Source organism: Rissa tridactyla, chromosome 21 (genome assembly GCF_028500815.1).
Source record: "Rissa tridactyla isolate bRisTri1 chromosome 21, bRisTri1.patW.cur.20221130, whole genome shotgun sequence".
NCBI classification, from domain to species: domain Eukaryota; kingdom Metazoa; phylum Chordata; class Aves; order Charadriiformes; family Laridae; genus Rissa; species Rissa tridactyla.
In genome coordinates this window covers 4,120,216-4,143,998 of record NC_071486.1, presented here as the reverse complement: position 1 = coordinate 4,143,998, position 23,783 = coordinate 4,120,216, and the positions used below count along the sequence as shown (strand labels likewise).

The 23,783-nt window shown below is 44.1% G+C and overlaps 2 protein-coding genes across 11 annotated transcripts; both read right to left on the bottom strand.

Moving 5' to 3' along the window:
• Positions 1–1,971: 1,971 nt before the first annotated feature.
• Positions 1,972–4,343, bottom strand: SNRPE (small nuclear ribonucleoprotein polypeptide E). The gene is made up of 5 exons (XM_054181092.1): positions 4,227–4,343; positions 4,043–4,069; positions 3,329–3,391; positions 2,993–3,071; positions 1,972–2,258 (listed from the first exon to the last, which is right to left on the bottom strand). Exons 1-5 carry the CDS (start codon positions 4,278–4,280, stop codon positions 2,203–2,205), a joined length of 279 nt encoding a protein of 92 aa, XP_054037067.1. The 5' UTR covers positions 4,281–4,343; the 3' UTR covers positions 1,972–2,202.
• A 214-nt stretch (positions 4,344–4,557) lies between these two features.
• Positions 4,558–23,462, bottom strand: ZC3H11A (zinc finger CCCH-type containing 11A). 10 transcript variants are annotated; one of them, XM_054181084.1, is made up of 19 exons: positions 23,290–23,462; positions 17,693–17,748; positions 16,264–16,316; positions 15,675–15,876; positions 15,361–15,480; positions 14,478–14,601; positions 13,829–14,032; positions 13,374–13,490; positions 12,756–12,836; positions 12,148–12,258; positions 11,361–11,423; positions 11,046–11,141; positions 10,773–10,838; positions 9,737–10,234; positions 9,015–9,088; positions 7,990–8,314; positions 7,520–7,689; positions 7,063–7,130; positions 4,558–6,268 (listed from the first exon to the last, which is right to left on the bottom strand). In XM_054181084.1, exons 4-19 carry the CDS (start codon positions 15,726–15,728, stop codon positions 6,007–6,009), a joined length of 2,433 nt encoding a protein of 810 aa, XP_054037059.1. In that variant the 5' UTR covers positions 15,729–15,876; positions 16,264–16,316; positions 17,693–17,748; positions 23,290–23,462; the 3' UTR covers positions 4,558–6,006. The 10 variants fall into 10 exon arrangements, with proteins under 10 accessions (XP_054037059.1, XP_054037062.1, XP_054037057.1 ...); XM_054181087.1 differs by having other exon boundaries at positions 23,309–23,462; XM_054181082.1 differs by having other exon boundaries at positions 16,264–18,320.
• Between the last annotated feature and the right edge of the window lie 321 nt (positions 23,463–23,783).

Here is a 23,783-nt window from a genome sequence, read left to right as displayed (position 1 = left end):
TCAGTCCTGTGGTTTTGATGAGGACAGACAAGTGCTTCTTGGGAAGCCGGTTCGGCAAAGCCAGAATTGTTTTTGCGCACCATCTATGTGCTGGTAATGCCTAGAAGCTCTGTTCTTGGACCACAAGGCTCCATTGCCAGGCGCTCCTTAAACAATGGGGCTGTGTTTCCTCCTGGACATCCACACACGCCTGGACTCTCCTTGCAGGCTTTCTGCAGTTTTCACGGCTTCCTGCTCGGGAGCTTCTCCTTTTCTTCTGCAACTCCCCCACGCACATAATTACTGCCTATTTCGGTACCTTATCATGAGATGCTTTGGAGCTGATTAGCCTGGACTTCCTTCCTCCCATCATCAACCTACTCCAATATTGACGTTCACTCGCGCTAATTTGATAATATCAAAGAGCAGAGGAGCTTTAGGAGGCATTATGGTGTCTTGAAGTGCACAATTTGGAGTCGGCGGCAGCGCTGCTGATAAGAAAGAGCTATTTCTCCTCATGTCCGGCTCTTCTCAAAAAGCAGCCGCTTGCCAGCCACGTGCAGAGCGGAAGGAGGACAGACCCTTGTAGGCTCCGAGCCAGTTTTATTTCAGTGGCCCTGGATAAACTGTGATGCAAGCACATCCCATCAAATAACTTTTTTGTAAACGCACACTATCTGTTAGTAAAAAGTCACACACGCTTAGAAAGAGAAACGATTACTTCAAAGTAACTTCAAAATTACTTCGAAAAGAGTCTGCGTGTTTACTGAGGCTCAAGGCCACCATCCGCCTGTAACCATGAAGAGACGTGGGCTGGTAAACTTTGCAGCACTGAATCATGAACACCCCTTACTGCGACACCTGAACCATTGACCAAGACAATTCCTTCCTGCCTTCCCTGAAAGCCTCACATGGTACAGCAAGGATAAAATGCAAAGCAAATGCAGGTGACCCCTTTAAATACTATTTTATTCCATACATACTACTTCCTGGTGATGACTTCTGTTACTAAACTCTGTGTGAAAAGGACTTTGCAGCTTGTGAACACAAACATAAGACTACTGACTCCATTAGCGGGCTGTACAGCTGGAGCTGCCTCACCCACTGCAGTATGTCAGGCTGCCTCTCAAAAGCTTCTTCCCACGAATATCTGCTCCCATACTCATGTACGACTCCTTGGAATGGGAGGAGCGTGCTTGATGATCTCTGCCAGAAGACTCATAATATATTTCTATCCTTTGAACCAAGAAATCTTCCAGCTCGAGTTTATGAATTTTCACACTTAAGATGATACACGAATTTAAATTCTGAAATACTGAAAGCTTATTAAATTATTGCAGTGCAGCCTGTGTATCAAGATTTCCTTCTCTCCATCCAGGTAATCTATATCTCTGAGTTACTATTACAGCCAAAACCTTTATTTTTTTCCTCTTTACATCAGAAAAGCAACAGTGGGGACTGACAGTCCCAAGTAAGATAGGGAACGTCTCTTTTGTTGATGCGATAAGCAATTCAGCTCTCCTGTGGAAACTTAGAACAGCCAGATCCTCAAACAGATAATAAAAACAACCAACATGATAAAAACCCAGCTGATATATCTGATATCCCGACTTATTTAACAGTGACACGGTTTGATCTGGAGACTGCCCAAAGAAGCAAAACATTGTAGAGATTTAATCCAACCCCACTGCCCTCTCTGCTTCTCTGATCTGAAGATAAAAGTTATTTTACAAGTATGCCTACCGGTCAAGTTTGTAAATGCTGGATTACTATGCCACAACCCCACGTCCCTCACTAGAGCCATGCAAGCTCAAGGACCGCGGGTCGCTCAGATATCCCGAACGAGCCCACCTTGTCCACCTAACGCAGATGTAACATGCCAGACGCACAGATACTTATCAGACAGTGCATAGACCCACAGTGAAAGTCACTGCAAATATGTTTCCCCCCCTTTTCTACTCACAGAAGGGCACGAGACTGAAAGCAAGCAGATTTGCGTTTATAGTTAATATGTGAAAAATGTTTATTTGTGAAATACATTGTGCATCGTTTCAAACTACAAAAACCCAAAGGAACTACAAACTACTTGCACAAAGGAACGTGCAGCTTTCAACTCGCATGTGACCCCAGTTACGCATAACTTCCTCTCTACTCCTGCTCCCACTAGCACCTTATTCACTCTGAAGCACGCCAATCATCGTTCTAAGTGAAGAACAACAAATCCTAGTTAGAAACACTTTGTAGAAGAGTGATATTGTCCCCTTTTAACATGATGCGACCTGCAACATAGAGAAAGGAAAGGGGGGATTAGAGAGATCCCAGACTGACGATAACATTGCGTTTTCAAAAAACATTTCACAACGTCAAAGGTGTTTGCAAGAAGACACCCACACAATAAATGACCAGGTTTTCATCAGTAACAAAGAGTCCCTCCCCATTTGGCCACACCACAAGACTGTAAGCACGGTCGTACAGGGCTCGTGTTCACAATTCACACTACAACGTATCAGACGCAAACTCCACTCCAGTGCTGTGTTTGAACAGCACTCTGTCCCCACTGGCAGCCTGAACATGTCACTTATCACAGACTGCTGTTCATCCTCATTGGCAGGTGGTAAATATTAAATACCACCACTTTGGCAATTCCCTGCTTCGACTCGGAGATGACACAAGCAAGTGGCAGAACTGCCCAGGGCCACCTGCATTAGCTGCAGCTGGGAGGAGTATGACTGGCCCTCCCCCGGCCACCCTGGCTGCAGGACAAGTGCAGCGCCGTCTATACTGTGTTACACACATTCGAAAAGCAAAAACCACTCTCAGGCACAGGCAGATTCTCCTGCACATTCAACAAAACCACCAGCTCAAGAAACAGTTGAGACCTAGCCAGCAGCTGCTCACTGTACTTCAAACCCAACACTCGTCACGTCTTTTGTACTTTAGATTGTTGCTATTTGTCAGGCTTATACAACCAGATTTCACACATCATTCAGGTTACGCGGATGTACTGACATACCCAGCTGTTTCCTTGATTTTGTTTTGGAGTGAATTTCCTCTGCGTCGTCCAGCACCAAGTTCATATATTCATCAAAGCCCTAAAAACCAGCACCAAAAGCAGTTAGTGAGCTAAGTCCCCAGGTATAAACATCAGCAACAATGATACAAATTATCATTAGCTGTGCTGACATGGGCTGGACTTAAAATTGAGACTATTGAAGAGGCATAAAGCATTTCCACACCCCCCCCGGCTAGTTTTTCTTGGCAGGAAAAAATAGTCTTATGAATCTAAAAAACCCAACCAAACAAAACCCACACAATCAGAAGAATAACAACAGGACATTCTGATACTCACGATAATGCAGCCTTCTATCCGCATGTTCACTTGCTCATAGAGCCACACCTGGATCCTGGACCTCTGCAAATCGAGGGAAGAGGAGAGCAAAACAGGAACATAAACACTCTAAGCGATTCGGTTCTCTCCCATGCATTAAGGAATCCCTGCTATCCATAGCCCAGTAATACTCAAAGCAGCAACTCTCACACATGCTTTCAGTTGTGTCCTCAGATGTTTTGAAGATGTTATAAGGTGTTATACTACGGTGTAAATACTGTTTGTTCAAAGCTAGGTTGGACGGGGCTTTGAGCAACCTGGTCTAGTGGGAAGTGGCCCTGCCCACGGCAGGGGGTTGGAACTGGATGATCTTTAAGGTTCCTCCCAACCCAAACCATTCTGTGATTCAATGTGTTCACTGACGAACGTGTAACAATGTAGGTTTTAAAGGAAAGCATCCCTGCACACCGGATCGCAAGATCAGACGCCCGTTACAAAGGTAATTGATTCCTTAACGTTAGAAAGAAAGGCTGAACTCGGAACTAGCCGTTCTTCTCACATATCTGAACGACAGCAAGTTCTTCAGTTCAACAGAAACCGCCCTGAAAAACCGGATTATCACCTCGGAAATACCAATGCTGTGCGGCGCCCCTCTCCCCGCCCGAGCCCCGCACCCGGACATTCCCCTCACCCAGGGCGGCAGCCCCGACCCTCCCTCCCCGCCCGGGTACTCACGTTCTGCAGGTAGCGGAAAATGAGGTTCTGGAGCGGAGCGTTAAGGACGCAGCACGGCAACAAATCCTCGGGGCCTCCGGTGCCTCACGGCCCTCAGGGCCTTCCCCCGCCCCGCAGCCCCCCCACTCCGCCACCAGGCCCCGCCCAACCTCCCCGCGATCCCTCCCCGCCACAGGAAGGATACGATGGGCTGCACCATCACCTTCTGCACCTTCTGGCCCTGCCCGCGGTACGCCATGGTTGCTGTTACCGCCTCTGCCCGGCACGCGTTCCCGCCGCCCCCTCCGCCGGAAGCCGCTAAACGCGGCTTCCGGCGGAGGGGGCGGCGGGAACGCGCAAGGAGCTGTGGGATGTTGGCGGACCCGGCCGCTCTAGGAAGCTGGGAGGACCGCCTTCTCTACTGCTCCGCACCCCCCCACCGCAAGGACAGAGCAGGCACCCACACCTCACCTAGGGCAGTTTTATTTAAAAACAACTGTTAACTGCTGTCAGGTGGAACAGTTCAACTACCGGCGGAGGAGGCCAGACTACGTTTAATACAATACCTTAAATAGAATACAAATATAAAACAGAAGGATAAAATATTTACAGAAACAAAAGCCCGTCTTCAACCTTTTCCTCTAGGAACTAAGACATCACAGTGGATGATCCAAGCACGCAAAAAGTGTTTTCTTCCAAAAAAGAACATATTTACAATCAACTCAAACTACTGATTTATTTCCTCTGCCAGCAGCAAACGCCTGAGGGCTCCTACAGCTTCACGAGTTGTAGCAGAAAGAGACTAAAGTTCTTAAAAAAAAATTTAAGAAAATAATTCAAAATATATCTGCAAGGGAAAACGATCACTGGTGGCAGGGTACACAATACATCCCCGTCTCGGCTGTTTTCTGCAGGGTAACAAATTCAGAGTGCATGCAGACACCCATCGCCTCCAGCCACAGCGGTGGGAAAGGCGAGAATCTCTGGGAAATGCCCCCATAAAAGGGCAGGGCGGTTGGTCCTGGGCAGTACCGGGTTCCAAGGTCTCCAGACCGGGCACACACTCCCTCCCTGGGTCGGTGCCAACAGGACAAAGACGAGCCCGAGCAGCTGCCACTTCCCAGCAGCAGAAGAGCCAGCAGCTTGGGAGAGCAATTCTCGGAACCAAGAGGCACTTAAACCAGTTCTTAGTTTCCCAATTTACTGCAGACTAGGAGAGGAATCCTGAGTACCCCCACCAGAATCCCGGTCAGAGCAGCGAAAAGCACCAACCCCCCGCCCCCCCCCAAACTTTGGGAGGGGGGATTCCACCTATTTCAGCTGTGCTGTCGAGCTGCTGCTTTTCGCACCGATACCGGATCGTCCCTGATAATTCAAAATAAGGCTGGATGGACCGAGCCCCACCACCACCCTTGGCAGCACGTTTGGTCCAAGATACTTGAGTAACTATTCCGCTCCCTCCCACCCCAACATTTTCATTAAGTTGATTAAAAGTCAAAAGAATAGCATACATAAATAAAACTCAAGAGTTGACATAGTAACTCCAGGCTTTAGATATCAACTGTCCAAGAAATCGGAATACCAAAGGTCTGAAACGCGCTGAATGTTGAGTTTTGCCAAGGGGGGAGGAAGGCAGAAGCTTTAAGTTTAAGCCGTCAGAGCATCACTGAATCAGTAGATCAGTTCACAACCACCGCAGTTTGCAGATGGGCACGTCTCTGTCCCAAAATAAACAAGTGCTTTGTCCTCTTAATGCCGAAGGTAGCGACAGGTACAGAATGGATGCACAGGACCTTGACTCTGACCAGCAGGGAAATTTAGGACAACCAAGTGCAGATATCGCCAACTCCTACCAGTTCAACTGTGCTTTAAAACTCATTGCAAAGCCTCAGCTAGAAAAAGGATCGCCTCCAGGTATCCAACAAGAGACAGTTTTAATTTTTTTTTTTTTTTTTTTTTTTTTTAAGACCTTAAGACTGTGCAGTTCAGCTGTCAATCATTTCCGAAAGTTCCAGGAGGAGGTCATCCTCATCCTTCCCTGGGTCCAGGTCAATTTCTGCTTCCAGTTTGCCTCCTGAGATTTCCCAAATAAGCTTCTCAAAGTCATCTTCTACAGACAAGGGTGCTTTCCCAGCCCCTGTGGAGCTCAGCCGACGCGTCTTTGCCGCTACTGAAGAAGCTGAAGTTGAGCTTGAGACCTCTGACTGCGCCACAGAGTCTGCCTGGCTTCCAATATGCAGTTCAGGACTTAGAAGAACAAGAAAGAGAGCAAATCAGTGTATGCCATTCCTTCAGAGAAACATGTGCTGCAAAGCAGCTCTTAAAACTGTAGAGTTAATCCCTCCTACACCTCAACCTTCCACAGGGATTGTTACTCAATTGACCTGGGGCTACTTTTGGAGAGCAACATATTAAACAGGTGCATTTTTTCAGTTTGGGGATTTATCCATGAAGTCAGAGCATCTGGGGGTTGGCAAAGAAGGCGCGGTTTTTGTAGCCAGAATTACTAACTTGACTGTAGAAAGGTTACAAAGCCAACCTCTGCAAACACCTATTTGCTAATTTAGTTATTTTTCCCACAACACACTCAGCAGTTTGCTCCCACGTACGGGAAGCTGATCTTCATCTACCACCTCCCTGTGCTCTTCCAACGGTCTTGCCAAGGTTTATATTTGGTCCTCGGGAATGCCATCACAACAGAAGGCGTGGGACGCTACTCCTCATTTGCCATTTCACAAGGAACAAAAAGAAAGAGGCTGTTCTCCATCCTGACCTGTCTCCAACTTCACCCCATCTTTCACTCAAGGCATTCAGAAAACCCAAGAAGTCACTGAAAAGCTGCACCAAACTTGCAGCGTTTTAAGAAAAGAATCTAAATAAGCATTCCTGCGAGCTGCTGGAAAATTACTTCAGATGAATTGTTCCTTTGTTCAACTTTGGCATTAATCATCTCAAAACTCTCATTCTTCCACACGTGAAAAAGTTTACATTTCACATGGAAGACACGTTGATCAAGAAAAAGAACAAGTTGTGGCTGTTACCTGGTTTGGGGTTTTTCTCTCCCGGGTATGGAGACCAGGCTGTCCTCTGGCAAAGCAGGAACAACAGCCTAGGAAGAAGCAAGATGTTTTTTACGATACACAGGTAAAAAAAACTTTGTAGATTCTTCTTCTACTGCTTCTCCTCTGGCATTGCTGAGCCTTAACCAACACAGAACCAGGGCACTCCTGAAGAAGAGTTAGTATTCGCTTGACCGTGTCTTTTTTAAGAGCACAGCATTAACGGACAAAATCCTTCACACCACAGAGAAATCACAGCAGAGTATTACGCCATTATGCCTTTCACATAATAGAAACCATCCTGCAGACTGCTTCTGGATTTAAAAGGGAACAAAGACCTGTGGAACGCTTCGGTTTTCCATCTTTTCTCCAAGAGGAGGGTAAAACTTGGGCATAAATTTTACGTGGGACCCACCACTCCCTCAGCCACTGTCCTTACCACAGCTGCTTTTTTAGCTGAAGGCTCCTTCGTGTCACCACCAGTGGCACTCAATGGTTTCACAGCCGCCACAGCAGAGGGATGGCTCTCAGTTGCCTTACGCTTCAGTGTCTGCTTTGTGGGGGAGGTAGCTTTCCCTTCCGAAGGCTTCAGGCACACCTTAGATTTGGCTAGAGTAAAAGGAAGAGAGAAAAAAAATACAGCCTTGCTCTGCCTCAGGAAAAAAACATCGCAGGTGCTCTTAGCAGTCCCATAATCCTTCTAGTTAAATATATCTGGGCAGCACAACCGCACTGCCTTTTCCCAGATTCACAGCCGCATTTTCCACATAGAAAACTGTTTACCAACAAGCCATAAACAGAGCAAAGTTGTTACAAAAAGAAGCCAGTTACAACGTGAAAATTGTCATCTTCTGCCTTTCTTTCAAAACAAGACCTAAAGTAACTCTTAAACATACAGTCACCACTTACTTTCAGCTTTCCGTTCCAGATGTTGAGCTGCCTGTTTCCCTGGTGATACAGCAGCATCCTTTCCTGGGCTTTCAAGCCCATCTTCCGGAGATTTCACCAATATCCTCTTCGCAAGTTGATAAGCTGACCCTGAAACCACGGTGGCTTCAGGACTCCCTGATGCTGGAGTTTTATCCTTGATTGCTTTTTCAACCGGAGATGGCACAGCAGCTGCTTCCTTCTGAAGCTTCTCTTCTTGGCGCCGTTTCAGCTGCCGCTTCTCCCTCATTATTCCTTCAAGGTTCTTCACTTGAACTTTAGAATTAGCTGCACTCTGATCCGAGGGCTAGGAAGAAACAAAAGATGAGGACTAATAGGACAAAAATCTATGGAGATTTCATTATGAAAATCTGAGCAGCAATCCCTCCAAAATAACTCCATGTGGAACAGAGCACATTAATACCATTCAGATCTGACATTTTTTCCATAAAATGTTGCCTGTAACAACAACCACACTTTGCTATGGAAACACCGTTTCAAAAGCCGGCAATTCCCAACACAGCAAGCTTCTTTAATAGAGCAGAAGACTCTAGCCGTAATCTATTACATTCTTTTCAAGCAACAGAAAGTCATACAAGCTCCCCAGTACAGCATTCGCTGACAGACTGATTTCCTCTAATACAAAGCTCTAGCCTTTTCTGTTAAAATACTTACCTCAGCATTTTAAGATATCCTTCAAGTCTGACAGATAAAGTCACTGAGAACAAAAACATTCCCTCCGCATTAACCTCGCAGATTTTATCTGGTGCTAAAAGGCCTTCTTATTCGTTGCCAGGTATAATCAGATTAATTCAATCTTACTTGAGGATTACAATGCTGCCTGGAAACGCTATTGAAAATGACAGGACTTAGGACTTCTCTGCGGCGCTTACCAAAAGCGGAAAGGTAGGAACACACTCAAACTGGGAGCATGCAGCAAGTTACAAACAAAACATAACGAAGTTTATCAAAAATTGTATGAATACATGTCTTTACAAAGGACTCACCTCAGCAGGTGCAGAGACAGCTTTGGGAGAGGACTTGCTCAAGTCCACTACCTTCTTTTCTTCTCTTCCAGGTGCTTTAAAACAAGCAAAAAAATAAATAAATATCATTTTGTCAACAGCAGAAATAAAGAAACCTAGTCACCTCTGTTTCCTTGATTGTGTTTATTTCCTCATATCTAATAATGGGACAGAAGGAAAGGCTACAATAAAGCAATCCATGCAGCCTTCGAGCTCTCTTCCCCTCAATCACATTTTCTCTTTTTACATGGCTTATACAATCTTAGCGACAAGATCTTTAATGCTCTGTCATTTTTGACAAAAACTAACCCTCACACTAAGAAGCTGATATATGCTTTGCAAACACATATACATCAATAACTAAGTTCAACAACACCTGTGCCAAAGAGGAAGGTAAACCTGGATTCAGCACAGGGAAGATCTCAATACCACAAACATACGTCAGAAAAAATAGAAGAGAGAAATTAGACTACGAAGCTCCTCAATGAATGAATTTTTTGGTGGGAAATACAAAAAACTACCACGTAATTCATAGAAAATAATATACTTGCACATTCTGGCACTTTCTTGTGTTTTGACTTTGTAGCCTTAAACTCTTATCCTCTAGTATACATAGAAGGAAAAAGCAAAGCAACCCCTGAGCAAACTGAATTTGCTTGATAGGGGAAGCACTTCACCAGGGCAGGTACCAAATCACCTATTACCTGTCAGCTTTGTGATCCGTAACAATCTCCTCCCTGTCGGGGCAGGTTCTGGTTGTGCTGGTGGAGCTGGCACATTTTCTCCGCTCCGCTGCATCCGCAGAGCTTTCTCCTGCTTGATTTCTTCCAAGGTTTTAATACGCACTTCTGCTGGCTTGGCTTTTCCTGCCGGCTCTGCCAGCTGCACTTTGCCAGGCACAGATGGAGCAAGTATGCTCTGCTTCTTGGGCTCACTCTCAACTTTTGTCTTGGAAGGAACCTCTTCTGTTTTTTGCTTCTCTTCTTCCAATCGCTTGTGTTTTTTTCCAGCCAGGACTCCTGAGAAAGTTTTGATGCGAACCACAGGGGAAGGTCTTGCCCCCGAGCTGGGATCTTCTGTTTTACAACGTCCTTCAGTCTGGGGTTTAGCTTGGGTGTCTCCTCGTCTCTGATTAGCTCTCTCAAGGCGAATTTCCTCCAGTGTTTTCACATGGATCTCTCCCGATGGCTTGGCAGCCTTCTCTGTCATCATCAAAAAAAGAGAAGCATCAACGTTTAAGGAGAGTCCAACAATACATAAAGTCTCCAAAATCTATCACAGTGCTAAGGAAAACTAGGTTTGAGTGTTCCCAAGAATGCATCTTAGGACAGTATCATTCTACATAACATTCTCCTCCTCCTTTAAGCCACCTGCATTTTGAAGACCAGTGCTATCCAGAGAGAGTTGCTACACAAAAAAAACCCATTAGTCTATTTTTTTATTTTCAAACTGCGTCTCTCTTTTAGCATCTCAAACTCCTGCTCCTGGCAGTGGTTCTATTCTACTTCTGCCTTAGCATGCTGCAGCGTCTGACAGTTCACAGCAGGAGCATGAAGCCTTGATGAGGCACAAGTGGAAAACACACACACACCTAGAGCCAGATTTCTGACAGCAGCCATCAGGACAGCCTCAGCACTTGAGCAAGATGAATCAGGCAGATTTTTTCATTTAACTTTCAGGGCTATATGGAATTTCATGGAAAGCAAAGAGGGGAAGGCATATTTAATATCCCGTTATTACCTGTCTCTGTACTGGTCTGTTCAGAGGGCAATCCCAGCCTCTCCTTCAGAGACTTGGGGACTTGAACTACGAGACAGAACAGAAAAAGTTAGGAAGACTGCATAAATCTCAATTTTGCATTCACTTTTCAAAATGAGACATGAGGTTCTTGACTGGAATTCAAAGTCAACTTGAGCCCTCAACCAACATGCAAAAAGAGCCATTAGAATAAAGGACAAACAGAAAAACTAAACAGAAAATCTCTGTATCCAGACATCTCTTTAGCGGCTGTACCTTTCTTTGGCGCTTTGTCAGCATTCTCCAGGATCTCTATCTTCTTCCCCAGCCTTTCAGCAAGGTTGCGCTTTAGTGGAAGGATGCTTTTACCAGCTTTAGAGAGAAAACAAGAAATACTTTAAGAACATTCAGCCACAAACTTCAATTCTTCCAGGTATATTTTCTTATATCTGCCTTTTAGCTGCTACCAAATTTCTGCAGTCAATACAGATCTTCACCAAAAAACATTTTCCTCCTGCATACAGCAAAACCACCCTTAAACATAGTCATGTTTAGAAGAGGGCACCCAAACAGCTCACAAAAAGCTTTTACCTATGGAGGTCTGCCGTTTTCCCAGTCTCTCAGCAAGATTCAGTTGAATCACAGGCTCCTCCCCTAAAATAAAGAATAACGTCTTCAGTGCACAGAAATCAGTAGCAATAAAAGCATTGTCCTTCTAAGCCCATGTCCCAAAACAAGACACTCTTTTGGTGTAGGAAGTAGTTCTACATGTTTTTTGCCTTTAAAAGGAATTTGTGTAGATCTAAACACCACCATTTATACACAGACTTATATCACACTACTCTCTGCAACTGCCACCGTCAGCCTCTTCCACGCTTCAAAGATTGGCTTCTTGTGCAATACCATCTTCTAGAGGTCTTCCCTTTCATTGCCCCCGTTTTTCAGTTATCCCTTATTTGCATACCGACACTTGTTTTGACATTAGCCTCTCTCTCTGCTGCTACCGCACTTAACCCAAACGCTAATTCTACCACACACTGTCAACACATGAGCTCATTCACAAATCTCACTCAACTTCAGGAGCACGGAAGTCAAATTAAGCACATTTGAGAGTCTGTAGGATGGTGATAATATATGATTAGCTATGGCTTAACGTCAGGCTGATAAAAAACACTCCTCGATCTTTTATTGCAATACAACAAACTCAGAACCTACAAGTGACAACTCTTTCCAATACAGTCAGCGACTTTGGGCATAAAAGCATGGTCTTCATTAGAAAAGGCAGCACCATCAGACTAGCATGTCTGAATTATCTTAATTATTACTTAACCTTTAGGTCTAGGAGCCCTGAAATGGAAACAACAGTATTCCCTATTACCTTGCTTTGTAGACAGAGTCACAGTTCTCACTACGGTCCGTACATTTTCCTTTTCTGGCACAGGAACGGTCCGGGATTGGAGCGGATGAACAGAAACTCCTGAAGGACCTTCTAATAAGAGGAAGCAAAACATAAGGATGTTTAGGAAAAAAAACCCAACCAACCAAACCAAAAAGCTATCACAAAGACCACAACCACTAGGTATTCATTACTGTCAAACATACAATGACCAGTGCATGTAAATAAGAGAGATAAGCAATATTCCCCTGATTTGCCCTTGGAATTCCAATCTAGAATACCAGCTGTTTGAGTTTAAGAAAACAGGTTGCATGCCAAAGTAGCTCAAGGCTCCCAGCTAAATATGGAAGTCTGTCCCTCAAGCAGCAAGAGCTGAGGAAGCTTCTGAGAAGCTGCAATCATTTCCCAGTCTGAACCCAACAGTGCAAAAAAACCAACTTCCTTTCATTTGCAAATAATTCTATTCACCAACACACAGCCAGCTACCCAGGTAAAGCAGAAAGATAAAAAAAAACAAACACAAAAAAACAACAAAAGGACAAAGGTGAACAGAAGGCACAAGGGTAAGAGAGTAGGGGATATTAACTCACCACCTTGTTTTTTTGTTTTTTCCTTTAGTTTCTTCAATTTGATTTCCTCAAGTGTTTTTATTCCGAAATTTAAATTGTCATCTGAAAAGACAAAACAGTTAATGAAGCTGAGGCTTAAAGGCACATGTCAAAGAGCACAGACCCTCAAGCCTATTACAGCTCAGAATGTTGCCAAAGTATTTTGAATAAACCCTGTCAACACTCCCCACAAGTAAAAAAAAGCCACAGAATGGATGGTATTTTGGTAAGCAACTGGCACCTTTCTTCACCCCTCCTCCCATCCTACAGGGTAAAACCTACAGTTTTAAGCATTTTAATCTATCTACATGATATTTAATTCCCTATCATTAGACATGGCTTTCCACAAAGTTTGAAAGGACACCTCTGCAGGCACTTAAAGTGCACTCTGTGGCTCTATTTTGCTCTAGAAAAGTAAACAAAGAGGAGTTTACCTGTCTGATCCGAACGACATGTGACATTATTAGATAGGAATGAGCTCATGGAAATAACTGACTCCATCCAGCAACCCTGTGTTCGACCGTATTTTTAGAACATACTGCTTTTAAGTTAATTGTTAAATTCTCCTTCCGATCCACCCTACTACAGCTGTTAGAATACCTTGCTTTGTATTAGCATTGGATTTCCTAGTGGATATTATCCGCAATCCATTATGGGCTTCTGTCGCTGGTTGCTGGACAGGTGTTTTAGTTTCATCTCCTTCTTCAGAAAGCTGGTCTGAAAGGAAAAAATAAACCTATTCAGTTTTCAGTTATTCAGTAGGGATTAGGGAAGACTTTTCATGTTTACATAGCTCATACAGTGACCTTTCAGTCCATGGTTCCTATTCTGTTCGCATTCTTAACTACAAACACAAACAATTATTTATAGAAGGATTTATTTTTTTTAACAGTTATATTGACTTGACAAACTCGTATAAGAGCTACACTGGGGAAAAAATATTTAGGACTCAAGACTCTTGTCTTTATAGCTTTAACCATTACACAATTCAGGTATTCTGTGATTTATACCTTCACTTACGGTAGAAATGCCTTCAATAAATAAAGAATGCTCACCATCATCATCTTCATCATCATCTGCAGCATTGATTACAACAGGAGGATGTGTAGGACTTGGAACATTTTCAGAGTTTTCCACTTTCATCACCCCCCTCAGCTGTGGAGAGGGATTTGACTGGACGGAAAGTTTGTTTTGCTGCAGTGACATCTGAGCCATTTTCACATCATCTTCTGCAGACTCGGGTGGACTCGGAAGAGTAGCTAGAGGAAGAGGAGGATCATCTGTGATTTGGCCATTTAAAAGTTTGACCCCAATGTTGTACTCACTGGGTAGATAAGGTAGATAACCCACCTGGCTACTGAATTTAGAGTTTCCCATTCCCCACCCCTCGTTGCACTATGAACAACGGCTTCCCTTCACGCACAAATCTCACTGCCCTACCACCCAGAAAGGATAAAATGAGGGGAAAGCAACCAGAAAGGCACAAATCACACAAAGCAAAGAGAAGCTTAGTGTGGAAAAAAAAGAAAATTAAATACCAGAATTACATTCAGTTTAGCTGAGAGCCTATGACTGCAGGCAGGCTTCTCCCTGCGCTCATAAACGAACAGCTACTTGATGTCTTCTATGGTACTGTACCCACTCATAAGTAACATTCAAAATTAATTCTTTGATACTCAAAGAAAAAGGACCTAAGAAACTCACTTTTGCTTGGCGGTAAGAAGAGTCCATCAACATAACGTCCTTTTGTGTGATGAAAAGCGCAGTTGGATTTTTGACAGCCTACTGGCTGATTCTCCCAGTAGCAAGGAATCTCACTGCGTTTTTTCTGAAGGCAGAAAGAAGTAAAAGCTCATGGCAACTCTCAGATTTGCAAAGAGACATAGTTCCACATCATGCCAGAGACCGGACTATTGCAGTACAGTGCTGAAACATTGTTCCAAAGGTCAATTTATCACTGAAATAAAGTATTTCACGGCACTTACACAAAGTTTGCGTAAGCTGCAATAACTATGTATTATCTATCTTTCCTATCATTCAGATTGAGAAGACAGGCACTCTCACACATCAATTCAACGTGTGTTAAACTAATAAAACTTAGTATTCAGAAGGAACAAATGTTTTTAATTGCCTAGGTTAAATTTATCTGAACTTAGTTTTCAGAGCCTTCGCTCCTTCCCAGCTTTTCTCTCCCCACCCTATACTGCCCCAAGAGGAAAAACATTATCTGAAGAAATACAGGATGGAAGAGACCCAACTGTCCGTTATCAAGCCCTCAAGAGGCTAGTGCAGGCTGTTCACTACCACCCTGCTCCAGCATGTTTAAGCAGTCTCATCAACGTGGTTGCTTTTTCCTCTGTTAAGAAAACAGTGACAGCACCTAATAGAAAAATTTCTTGCCGAGATATATCCAGGACATTGATTTTTCCCTCCCTCAACTTCCTCCTATTGCCCTCTCAGTAACAGAAACCGGTATCATTTTACAGCAAGTAAATCTATCATGTAAAAGCATATTCAGTCCACCTACAGAAATGAAAAATGCTTTCAGTGATTTAGTTTGAGGACACATCTTTAGGCAAACACTCACATCGATTTCCATGTGTCTGAATCTGCAGATATTCCTGAAACAGCGACCCTCCTGCCACAGCGTGCAGACTGTTTCATTCCCCAGAGCGGCTTCACAGTGGCGGAAGGAACAGCTGTCTCCCTGTGAGCGTAAGGAAATCAACAAAAAGGAAAATAAAATAGTACAGCCTAAAAAAAAGTCCATGTTAATAGAGCTGGAAGCAGAATCTAACTGCTTATTAAGTTACCAGAAATCTGTATGTCTCCTCCCACTCTTCCCCCTCCTGTCTTAAAAACTAAAAAGAAAAATAAAAGGCAACAGAAACCCAAACATACCTTGTTACATGTGGAATAGAAATAGAAGTAGCAATCATCTCCTTGGTTAGACATAATGGATAAATTCTTTGAACAAGCTCAGGTTCTAAGGGTTTGCTCAACAGGGACTTCCTCCACTCTTGGCAAGAGCTGGCTTCACTCTTTCTTGCACTGAAAGTCTTCTACTGGCTTGATCAGTGAAATCTTCTTTTTAAAAGCAACCCTGAAGAAAGGTATTGATAAGTGAAAAGTAATTAAGTAATAAGGATTTTCACAGCTGCCTTCTGTTAATCACATTAGTCTCTTGAGCAGGGCAATGTCTTGCAACCAGCCGGTCACAAAAACTGTCCCAATACTAAATCAAACTTTTGTAAAGCTGCATAGGTTTTGTCAGCAAGTGTTCCTTCTGTGTCCTTAGTAACACTTACATGGCTTGGAGCACAGAAAAAACTACTGCGTGTGGCTTTAAGGCCAATTTTTTCTCAAATAATTGGTCATACGTTTGAGTTATCAGTCAATGATTAAGAGTGGGTACTAGTAATTTCTATAAAATACAACACACATATTAAACATTATTTTCCAGTCACTATGGTTCTTCACGTTCACATACCTGGGCAACTTCAGCAAAGATATTGATCTTCAAAGACTTCCAGTTAACTTCTCCTGTAGGCCGAACCAACACTGAATCCGTGAATTAATAATAAAGGGGTAGAAAGAATTTTCCTCCTCACATTGCCAAGGGAACCTCTCATCCACAATTCAAACATAGGATGTGCTTTTAAACATCTTACAACTAATGGAGGAAGCAAGTCCATTTGAATACTGTCAGACTGGAGACAGCCAGGGTTAGTTAGCTCTTCAAAAAAAAAAAAACCACCAAAAAAACCAACAAAAAAACCCAGTGCATTTAAAGATGAACTTGTGATTCAAAATGGCTGCAAAAATGAGGATCCATCTTCCACAGCCGGACAATTTTAATTTTTTTTTTTTTTTTAATTTAAAATTCAGTAAGTTGCAATTTCTGGTCTTCAAGATTTCTTCACCTATTAAGAAAACAGAAAAACCTTCCCCCATCTTTATTACCTGTACAACAAAAACATACTTGTGCGTATAAATACACAAATATGTATATACATACACATATGTGTTTATACACACACCAAGAGTGAGTGATAATAAAGTCAGCAAGAGTGGTAGTAAAAATTAGAATTTTTGGCTATTTGCCACGTAGGGCTGCATAAAAAGTCTCTAATTTTGAGGGAACTGGCAAAAATGAAAGATCTACGTAACATTTTGATGAATATGCCTTTGAGGCTGATGCTTTATAACATGAGTGATTTTGGGGCCAGCACACAAATATGCATACATATGTACATGCATACAGTATAAACATATCTATACACACAAGCGTGCACAGTATATGTTGTACGAATCCGTATCGAGAACAAATTTTAGCCCCGATCAGACACGTAGAGTTGCAATCAATTAACAGCAGGAAGACAGCAGATCAAGGATACAGCAAGCTTTGAGAGGCAGGGAAATGCTCACTTTGCAAGTGGCATGGCTGCATGATACCAATCATTTTGAATTATTTTGATTTTAGGATAGAATTTGTTTTCTTTTTACATCAGAGCAACTACTACAAGCGTGTGTTCCCTAATCCATATATCCGTCATTATCCATTGCTGCAAGATCACAGAAAGTTTGAAAAGATGGCTTAGGTCCAATTCAACAGCTGAGGATTCTTTGGTGCCACCAGAGCTGAAACTGATTTTATTGAGCCACAATCAGGGTTGGTTTTGGTTTTGTTTTTGTTTTTTAAAATGTGAAGTCAGACACTTTGATTCTTATTTTTTTAAAAGATACTAAATGCCATAAAACCTGCAACCAGACCAGGTAAAGTTCAAATTAAAGTGATTCTGACCCCCTTCATTAAAATGCTACACGTTTCTGTGTTAAGTATTTCTGACTCTTTTGGACAAAACTGAATGAAATATTTCTTACAAATTAATAATAAAAGGTTGGAACCTTTTACTCACACAAACACTAGTGAATTTTCCAGGATATTTTTTTTTGGCAGGGAATTTTCCCAAATCTAAAATAAAAAGAGGAGAAGTTGGGTTCTCATATTAGTTATTGCTTTTTGACTGCTTGACAAAGGGAATAAAAACAGTAGTTAAGTGCAAGGTTTTCTTCCCTTCTTCAGTGTCAATGGGACTATTCACTTTTGACCTTTAGCACCTTCAAAACGCAGATTCCTATGCATCTACTTCTAAAAATCACCGGTGCTCCTTCATGTAGAAGTTTGACAAGAAAAATTTTTCCAAATGTGTCACCAATACCATTGATAGTTAAATTTCAAGTACATTTCTTCAGTTTGTACAATCCAACACTTAAATAGATGGCAATTAAGGACGGCTGCTTTGCTGAGCAGAGGCATTCAAATACAAATCAGCAGGAATTCATGGTCTAGAAGGCGGCGTTTCTTTTCCCTAGGAAGCGAGGGACCCCTGTATAATGCAACATTACTATATCCACCACCATGGGGGGAAAAAAAGAAAAGCCCTCAGATGTGGCTCTTTTGAACGCCCAAGCAGCTCAGCATTTTGCTTGTTGCCTTCCATATTCCTGAGCAGACTTCAAGAGCTGTTCAGAATTTGAATGGATCTTGGGGGAAAAAAAGCAAAACTTTACAACAAACAAACAAACAAAAAAAACAACAACAAAAAAACCCAAAAACCCCCGAGTTGTAAACTACATAAAAGCCATTTAATTTTAAAAAAAGATTAACTCAAAAAATGTCTTTCTTTTTTTTTTTTAAACGGTATCAGTTAATATGGCAATCTGAGTGCTAAACAGACATCAACTGAACTAACCCCTGAAAGTCTGAATAAAAATGAGTAACTCTGGTGCACTCAGCAGGTTTCTAATGGAAGTTGATGAGAATTTTAAACGCTTCTTTTCTTCTCAAGAACTCTAGTAAAGATTTTGTATTAAGAGATTTTGAATTCATTTTGTAAAAAAAAAAAAAAAAAAAAAAAAAAAAATTTAAAGATGCAGGAGCTAGGACTCAGGAAAAACTAGCCAACAAGCGCCACAAACTTCACCTTTGCTAAGGGAAAATAAATAGTACAATGAAAGCATCTAGTTTGTTTTACAAGCTTGTCTTTCTTGGTACTGAAGAAACAGTCCTGTTCCCTGGTCCACCTTTCCAGCTTCCTGACCTGCCTTTGTCCACTAACAAAGAGCAAAAAGGGAACAAAATTTCTTTTTGCACCCCAACAAATGCACGAGAAAAGTATTATTGCACCTACCTATGGGTACTTGCTGGTCTACTTTGTGCCGTTTCTTACAAAAATATTGAAGATGCTTTACACCCCTGTTTATTAGGACAGATGACAAGGAAGGAAAAGCACCAGGAGCTACATATTCTAACCCCTCGTTTCAATCAGTCAGTATTACCCCAGATGTAAAACAGCCACTGCCCATTTACCTACTTGTTGCCACACTCCACAGGCGGAAAGCACCGTGTGCGCTACGTGTCACAAACAGACATTGTAGACACGTGTCACTCATGTCTACAGAAGCACGGAACCATCTCTTGCTAACACATCTCATTCTCTATCTGAAAATCTAAAGCTAAATTGTCTAAAGCTGAAGCAGAATAGTCACAATTTCTACCCTTCGCATTTGTTTAGTCAATTCTAGCTGTTAAATACTGCTTAAACGTGGACTGGGGGCAAGTTCTGCGATTGAGTGTTACAGAAACCAAGACTCTCAGAGTAAAGACTACAAGGTTGCTGGCTAAGAAGACAAAGGTTAAAGCAGATGATCGTCTCAGCTTCCTCTGCCGTTGAGTCAGGGTCACATTTCATGGTGATCTCTGAAGGGCAGAGCTGTGAGCTACCGCAACCATCAGGCACAGCTGCCGCTTGCCGGCTGGATCAACTCTATTTGAAGATGTGCCACTTCACAGACCTGAATTAGGATATTTCCTTAAAATAAGAAGCAAATCAATCTGTTCCTGAACGGGCTGATCAGCTGGTGTTTCTACAGCTGTCAAAGAATAACCCCGAGCTGAAGCACTCATCAGATCAGACACTGCTTCAGTACAGATCTGTCTTTAGCCTGACAGGTCAAGAGGCAGGAGAAGGAATTCTTCAAAGCAACCTTTACAGCAGGGACCTAGCAAAGTGGCCAAGACAAAGCGTTCATATCTGAGCACTCCACTCCACAGAAAACAGTTTCAAGCCTAGGATACTTCACCCAACTCTCAGTCCAAGAGTGACAGTGACACCTTTGATTTCAAAGTCTTTCACTCTGTAAAGACAGACCGATGTGACCCAAGGCAGCACTTCACTAAGAGCTGCAGTTCCCCACTGGCGTCCATCTGCAAGCCAACAATCTTGCACCCATCACACATCTGGGACTACTGGAATGAGCCGAGAATAGCCCCATTCTCCTTCCCAGGAGGATGCCACTCCACCTTCTGCTGTTTTAAAGTCACTTTAACATATAAAAGGTAGAGAGAGGTTCACTGAGCAGCTATTTCCTGCTTCAAGTGATCCTGTGAAAGATGGTTTGAAAGCTGTTTGAGTTCCTGAAATTTTATGGGCCTCAGCAGTATGAGTAAGAAAGTCTCTTAAGCAATTGCTAACCTGTTCTCAATGCTCCTGTGCTCAAAGTCCTGAATCATTAATTTTAAAACATAAGTAAAACACGACAGCTGGCACCTAGCACTGTGCACACAGCATCAGCACTGCTGTCAGAAGCTGGAAAGCCAGGGGTGAAGGGATTAAGGGAAAGCCACACATCGCTTTGGTAACTTGGTTCCCGTGGTTCAGGGTCCATATGTCAACAGTTAAATGCATATTTTTGTGTTGTGCTTTCTCCAAAGCCATGAAAAATGTTTCTTCTACAATGCTGTACAGTCACATCCTGCAGATGGAAACTGACTGTCTCACGCTCTGTATGAACTTCTAGTAAGTTAGCCTTGAAAAAAAGCGTCTTCAGTAATTGATTTTATAATAGATACGTTTATCTGTTATTTAAGTGCATTCTCGTATCTGAGTTCCTTCACTGTAGTACGTAGTTAAGAGTCTGAGTTCCATGGTTAAGATTCACGTCCTTTCTCCTACCAAGCACCTGCACAGTAGGCAAAGATGGAACAGGAACACCCAAGCCCAGAGATGTTAAACTGGCTCTAAGCCTACCTGTTGAGAAAAAAAAAAAAAGCTCAATACGTCAACTTCATGGGGCAAAAATTCACGTGGAACAGTAGAAAAATCCAGAAGTGCTTCCCAAGCTTCAGGTTACCAACAGCACCATCCCATTTAGGTCCTGGCCCAGTGTGCAGGGCGTGCGGTCTGCAAGCGTTGCTGCAACGTGGAAGTGCCAAGATGAGTCCCTGCCTTGCCTGACTCACTTTTTAGGCACTGCAAGGAGTGTACCAAGTATACTCCGGGTCAACTGAGAAGTTCCAGGCGACAGAAGTGTGTGTCCTCATTTCTGGCATCAAAAGGCTTTTGATAGTATTGCTTCCATGAAGGAGACTCCGTTTTCTCCAGATGCTCCACAATTGCTGCAGCTGCACCAGCTGCACCGGTACAACCCACATCTACAGCAAATCTCTTTGACAGTTCTCGTTTACCTGCGCACATTTGCAGTCCACTCCTCCTCCTCCTCTTCCAGTTGAAAACCAGCCCGCTGGGTCTGCCACACCATCACTGCCGAAACGAGAGCTGGGAACATACGCCAAACTCCCGCTGCTAAAACCACTGTCTGGGGAGATGGCTGACACAGACCCGTCACAGGCAAGTTCACCCTCCCCACAGCGCTTACAGCTGTAACCTCTGGCTGTCAGCCACAGCCCAACACACACAACGCTCTGCTTGGAGATGTCACCAAAAGGTCAGTGTCCCCAGATGAGCAGCTGGCTTGACACAGCTCATTTTTTAATTTTTTTTTTATTCTGGATATGGCACACCAGGTGAACCATAGATCCAAAGTTCCATACGATGGAAGTCTTTGCTCTTCTTCCAGGCAACGGCTCATGCTTTAACATACTGCGTTCAGAAGGGAAGCTCTCTCCATCTTGCTCAGTGGCAACAGGCATGACTGCGGCACATGCAAGTGTACCAGGTCCCAAATCCTTAACAAATTTTTAGATAGCACCAATTTTTAATGTAGTGGCTTTCCCTTAATGCATAATCCCTTCTTTCCTATATTTTTAGTGGATGGCTGTCCTCTATCATTCTCTCTGCCCACCAGCTTTTCCTCCTGGGTGCCCGAATGGGCATTGGCAATCAATTCCAAACTACGGGGACTGCTAAAGCTGCTACATCTACTCTTGGGTAAGACAGGTATCCTTAAGAAAAAAGACACTCATTCTTTTTCTATTTCTGAACTCAACATCGGGGCCTGGCAACAATTTACTATGACGAGTCATCTTCCTCACTGAAATGTTTTATTAAATCTCAAAAAGAGTCAATTTCCCCTGGAAGCAGCCATTTGGAAGAGTGCCATTTTAGATGAGAAGCAACAGCAAGAGGAAGTTCTCTCTAGGCTAGCCTTCCTCCTGAAACACTTGCCCATCCACCAACAAATTCAGCCTATCTGTTCAGCCTGATCAGTTTAACATGTGTCCAATTCAATCAGGTGCCACAGTAGTGGTTCTGATATCATTTCAAAATCCCCTATCCCCAGGAGATCTCCTTTTTTACAATCAAATAATACAGTGTCTTATTTTGAAAGCATGGCCCAGAGCTCAATCTCTAAAGTGCAGCGTGCACCCCAAAGCACCAGCTCTGGGAACAATCTGTAGGCTCCAATACTGATCCCTGCAACAGTAAAAAAATCACTTTTGCATTTCCATTATAAACATCAATGTAAGAAAACAGAAATCCCTGAGATCCAATTCTTAAAAAAAAAAAAACAAAAAAAATTAAACATCACCCAATTGGATTGTTTCAAACAACCTAAAGGAGAAATTAAGATGACAGCCAGGTGCATCCAGAGTTAGTCAGATCCTGAAGGCAGTTCCTTTGGGGAACGGAGGAGCAATTTGTCAGATGACTACATTACAGCACACCCCTTATACGCATTGCTACAAAAGGAAGGCACAAGGTTTTAACTGAAAATAACATATAAGGCACCTGCATAGGGATATTCAATTTGCCCAACCGAACCTCTCCAGAGCCTGCCCCAGGGCTGTTTCCTCGGAAGACCACTGGGATGGGGGGGCTGCAGCCAAGGCCTATAAAAGGCTAACGGCCGAGGGAGGGCAGAGGTGGGGAGCAGGAGAGCTGCGGCCCCATAACCGGGGGGAGAGGGGACCTTGGGCCTACCTCGGGCGGTGGGGAAGCAGCTGCCCCTCTCTAAAGTCCCGGGGAGAACACCTCACCCCCAACACCATACCCGGACGGCCCGCACTGCCCCAGGGGCCCCAGCGGTCTCCCCACCCCCGTCCCAGCGGCTACAGACACCCCGGTGGGGAGGGCTCGGGGACGCGGCCTGGGCCGCCCGCCCCGCCGGGTGCGGGGGACGCGGCCTGCTTCCCCTCAGGGGAGCGGAAGGGACCCGGGCCCGGCGAGAGGCCATTCCCCAGCCCCTGCGGTCCACGAACGGCTCTAGTTACCGGCGAGCAGGGACTTTACCGAACCCCAGGGGACCGCCGCTGCCGTCACCGGGTCGCCTCGATCCGCCAGGGCCGCCGCTCAGGCCGTCGACTTCCCCGCTGCCAGCCTCAAAGATGGCGCCTAACATACGGGCAACCTCAGCTAGCCCGTTGCCAACATGGCGGGCGGAACGGCTTCACTGTTGCCCACTTCCGCCCGTTGGAACCGGCGGGGGCGGGGCTCCGCGCGGGCGGCACCGCCCACCGGGGGAGACAGAAGCGGGGCGGGCGGCGCCCGTAAACAAAGCGGGCGGGCGACTTTTCTGCCTGTTCCGACTCCGAGGGGTCCCGCCAGCGCTTCTAAACCCAAAGCCCTTCGCTTTGGGGCGAACAGGAGAGTGTCCCCCTTCCCCTCCACCTCCGCCCCGGCTGCGGTGCCCCACACCCACCTCCTGGTCAGGGTGTGCGTCTCTGCCCGCCATGGTGCCAGGCTTCAGCCCCTGAGGTGGCTGTGC